Source organism: Setaria italica, chromosome V (assembly GCF_000263155.2).
Source record: "Setaria italica strain Yugu1 chromosome V, Setaria_italica_v2.0, whole genome shotgun sequence".
NCBI lineage: Eukaryota > Viridiplantae > Streptophyta > Magnoliopsida > Poales > Poaceae > Setaria > Setaria italica.
Window position 1 is genome coordinate 29,598,977 of NC_028454.1, and position 3,923 is coordinate 29,602,899.

Here is a 3,923-nt window from a genome sequence, read left to right on the forward strand (position 1 = left end):
AAGTCTTTCTTTTCACATTACATTCACCATAATCACATAGTAAGAAGGAACACTGCCTCCTGAAGCTGTCAGAATCGGAATCAAAGTAGCAAACACCAAAAGTCCATCGATCATCTTACTTCCATGTTCAGCCCATCAGGCAGAACTGTACTGTAGAAAAATAGGAAGTAAGCAGAGAAAGTGACAAGACCGTGTGCTGCTTCAGACTCGTAATTTTTCATGATTGCAGCGCATGTTTGACAGAAAGGGATGAGGGTGACCCGATTCAACACCATCATGATAGAAGAAAACAAAAGGGAGCAATAATCGAACAAAGATAATGTCAAGCACGAATTTTACCTGCAAACTAGTCAGTGACATATTTTACACAAGAATATCTCTGGTGGTTTTTTTCTTGCTGGTAAAAAAGACAGCCATGCCATTGTTCTAATAATAGAATTTTTTTCTGTTTTTCCTGGATTTTTTTGTTTTTCTGTACACTATGCAAATATCTATATCTATATCTATATATATCTATTATTAAAGCGAGTAACGTCTCTGGCAGTAATTTTCGTCCGTGGCGCTCGTTTTGCAAAAAACTCCTCAGACTTTCATGAAATCAACCCGCAGTCCAATTCTGAATGTAGGGGGGCTCTGGTGGAAAAAAGAGGAAAGCGAGGGACTAAAGTGAAAAGAGCTTAGCTCCCTCGTCGCCTCCGCACTCCGTCCGGCTCCGGGCCCGGCGCCACCCGGCTGTGGACTGGCTCCGCCGCCGTCTACCCCCCCTCCCCCGCGCTGCACCTTCGTCCGTTGTGTGTCCCATCTATCAAGGCTCCGCTGTTTTTTTTCGTCCGTCAGAGGGCGTTGCGGCCGCCCACCCGCGCGCCACGCCCGAGTCCGGGGGAGAGGGAGTGGGGGCCGGCCGGATCCGGCGGAGGAGAAGGAGAGGGAGGAGAGAGAGGGGGAGGAGAGGAGGTGGGGGTGGCGCGGGGCTGACCAGGTGGCAGGCGGCGGCGCTGTCGGCGGTGGCCGGGTGGGTCTGGGCGGCCTCGTTCTACGACCTCACGCGCCGGGCGCGCACTGGTCTAGCCATGGGTCACGCGCCGTGTGCACACCGAGATGCCGGCAATCCTCAGGTTCCAGGTCCGTCCGCTACCGCGCCATCTCTGTCCTCAACTGTCTGCTTCGGGCTGATTTTACCGACGAACGAATTAACTTGCATTTGTAGCGCTTCTCTTTTAAGAATTGTAGCGCACGATTTGATGTTTCTCACTTGGGCCTCGTGTTCCTGACGTTTTCAGGATTAGTCTACTTTGTAGGAATAGGAAAGCCTGGTAGAGGGAAGGGTGTGATTTGATTAAATCGAGAAACATGAGATGAACTTGGCTTCATCTTTAAGCTCCTAAACCTATGGATGGGCAATAAACAGAGATAAAATGTGCTTTGCAAAATCATTGGTATCTTAGTCTTCTGTATTTGGTTATCTTCGATGTTTCAGCTGTCCATTTGTCTGAAGTTAAATTATGTTGTTTGTTGAAATTGTTGCAGAGGTTGCAGCACAAGTTGCTGGACAATTTCTTCTCTGTGCTGTCATGCATTGTCTCTGTTCCCTTCTACACGGGATTCCTCCCTCTCCTCTTCTGGGTATGTCTTGTGGCCACTGATTGCCTCCCTTTCTCCATTTCCTGCAGCAACCCCCTGTGACTCTGAATTGTTCTTGTTTTTCCACATGTTGTAGAGTACACACAACAAGCTGGCTAGGCAGATGACCCTCCTCATGGCTTTATGTGATTACCTCGGGAACTCTGTCAAGGTTTGTCATCTGTTCCTCGTATGATTGAAGGGATAAGCACTGGTTTAGCTGTTTGTGACCCTCTTGATGTTTCTCGATACAGGATATGATATCAGCTCCTCGTCCATGCTCTCCTCCTGTTAGAAGAGTAACAGCCACTGAAGATGAGAATGCCATGGAATATGGGCTTCCATCATCGCATGCTCTCAATATTGTTTGTTTGATGGGGTATACTCCTGCTCTTATTACAGCATCGTAGCCTTCGTAGGGGAAGCTTGAAAAGAATCGCCAAGTAAGGCTGCTTCTGATCTATGCAGATATCTATTACATTATGTCCTCACATATGGAGATGCTGGTAATGTTATGATTGCTGCTGGTTTATCTCTAGCTTTCTTGTTTGTTATGCTAATTGGCATTGGTGAGTTGGAGTTCATAAGGCAACCGTTTCTCTTGACTTCCCAAAGATCTTGACAATTTGATTTACCTGAAATTGACAGCAAGGATATATTTGGTTTGCACAGCTTGATCGATGTTATTGCTGGAATTTGTTTTGGCATTGATGCCATCCATCAAACTCACATCACTTCACATATGCAGTAAGAAAAGAAAATGATCAAAACAGATGACAACTTGCTATACAGGAACCAAGGAAAAAAGATAGGCTTGGTAAATGACAATCAATTGCAGCCACACCTTATCTTCTCAACCTTTCCTTTTCATTTTGATTGCATAGTGTTTCTTCATTGTCCACCAAAGCTGGATGCTAGAACAGGCAGTGGTGGTGGTAGTGGTGGAACTGCAGCTTGACGGCCGCCGCGGCCGCCGAGTCCGACGCGCCGGTTAGCTGCGGCGCCATCCCCTCCTCGATCTGCGACAATGCGGCTGGTCCCTGGATCTCGGCTCGGGGGGGTATTGGGAGCGATTGGGTCCGCGGCAGCGGCGCTTGGGCTGCTACTCGCTTGACCTCATCCCGTGAAGCAGCGCCCCCTGGCCCTTTGTTCTCCTTGTCTGCCCTGCAATCTTCCCAGGCAATGGGGCGACTGGCTATACCCTGCAATCTGCCTAGGCCTGCATCTTCATTTGCTCCTTCAGTCCTTCAAGCGTGAGCATCCTTGAGGTACCTTTTCAATCCCCCCTATATGCATACGGATTAGTTCAAATGCTTCACGATTGTTGCACACAATTTCTTCTTGAATGTCGCAGTTTGTCAGCAATGCTCCTACCTCCTCTCCTCTGCTTGCTCTGTTCGTGAAAATACTCTGTCAACATGGATGAATTCAAGCTTACCAGGTGTTCGATAGAATGCTCATAAGAGATGGGGAATTATTTTCCATCGATAGATGCCTTATTCTTTCAACAACTACAGAAATTGTATGCTCAGTATGCAAGAGTGCATTCAACTAGGAACATCGGGTCATAGTGCAGTAGTCTAACTTTGTGATAAGAAACAATTGTTAACATGTTCAAAAGTTTCTGTTTGCATGATGGCACTTGGCAAAGTTTGCAGCAGCTATGGCAGATGGTGCGGTGGTAGCAGCTCAGCCTTGAGCACTGATCGGATCAGATGAAGATTCGGAACATGTTCAGTTCACTTCATCATTCAAATTACTGTCAAAATCTAGTTATTTCATCACTCGGTGTATATATCCAGGAGATAGGTGTGCTATTTCAGAGGATAGATATCCTGACCATCACTGTAGGATAAAAAAAATGTTTGATTCACAGCACATATTAACACAGAGAATTGAATTTCCTCTTGTCCAACCTTTTCTCTCATGGGTATGATAGATGTGATCCTTTAGATGTGATCATTGTTGTATACGTATTTTATACTTTCCCACATCATTTTCTATGTGTGATCCTTCTTCTCACGGTTTATAGCAATGGTTGTTGTATATATATTTTATACTTGCCAGCAGCATTTTCTATGTGATCCTTCTTCTCACGGTTTATAGCAATGGAATTAAGGAGAGGAGGTTTGGGCGCTGGAATTAAGGAGAGAGAGGAGAGAAAGTGGGGCGCGCGTATTGTGTGTGTGTCTGGGGGGTATGTTTTGTCCATGTTGGAAACACCAATTGGGACCAAAGGCTCCCTTTAGTCCTGATTGGTAGTTGTTATTGGGACAAAACGTCCCTCCAGATTCCCGAGGGTC

General features: G+C 46.4%; 1 protein-coding gene across 3 annotated transcripts; it reads left to right on the top strand.

Moving 5' to 3' along the window:
* Window positions 1-647: 647 nt before the first annotated feature.
* LOC101783552 (lipid phosphate phosphatase delta) lies at window positions 648-3,642 on the top strand. Of its 3 annotated transcripts, none has more exons than XR_001163986.3 (6): window positions 648-1,122; window positions 1,528-1,623; window positions 1,718-1,792; window positions 1,875-1,999; window positions 2,089-2,888; window positions 2,975-3,642. XR_001163986.3 is itself a non-coding variant. In XM_012845777.3 (5 exons), exons 1-5 carry the CDS (start codon window positions 1,099-1,101, stop codon window positions 2,240-2,242), a joined length of 474 nt encoding a protein of 157 aa, XP_012701231.1. In that variant the 5' UTR covers window positions 648-1,098; the 3' UTR covers window positions 2,243-3,642. The 3 variants fall into 3 exon arrangements, 1 of the variants encoding a protein (XP_012701231.1); XR_002677987.1 differs by having other exon boundaries at window positions 2,089-2,437; window positions 2,528-3,642; XM_012845777.3 differs by having other exon boundaries at window positions 2,089-3,642.
* The last annotated feature ends 281 nt before the right edge of the window (window positions 3,643-3,923 follow it).

Coding starts and splice junctions, on each gene's coding strand:
- LOC101783552 (XM_012845777.3), top strand. CDS start 1,099: ATGCCGGCAATCCTCAGGTTCCAG. Junction 1,123..1,527: donor CGGCAATCCTCAGGTTCCAG/GTCCGTCCGCTA, acceptor AAATTGTTGCAG/AGGTTGCAGCACAAGTTGCT. Junction 1,793..1,874: donor ACCTCGGGAACTCTGTCAAG/GTTTGTCATCTG, acceptor TTCTCGATACAG/GATATGATATCAGCTCCTCG.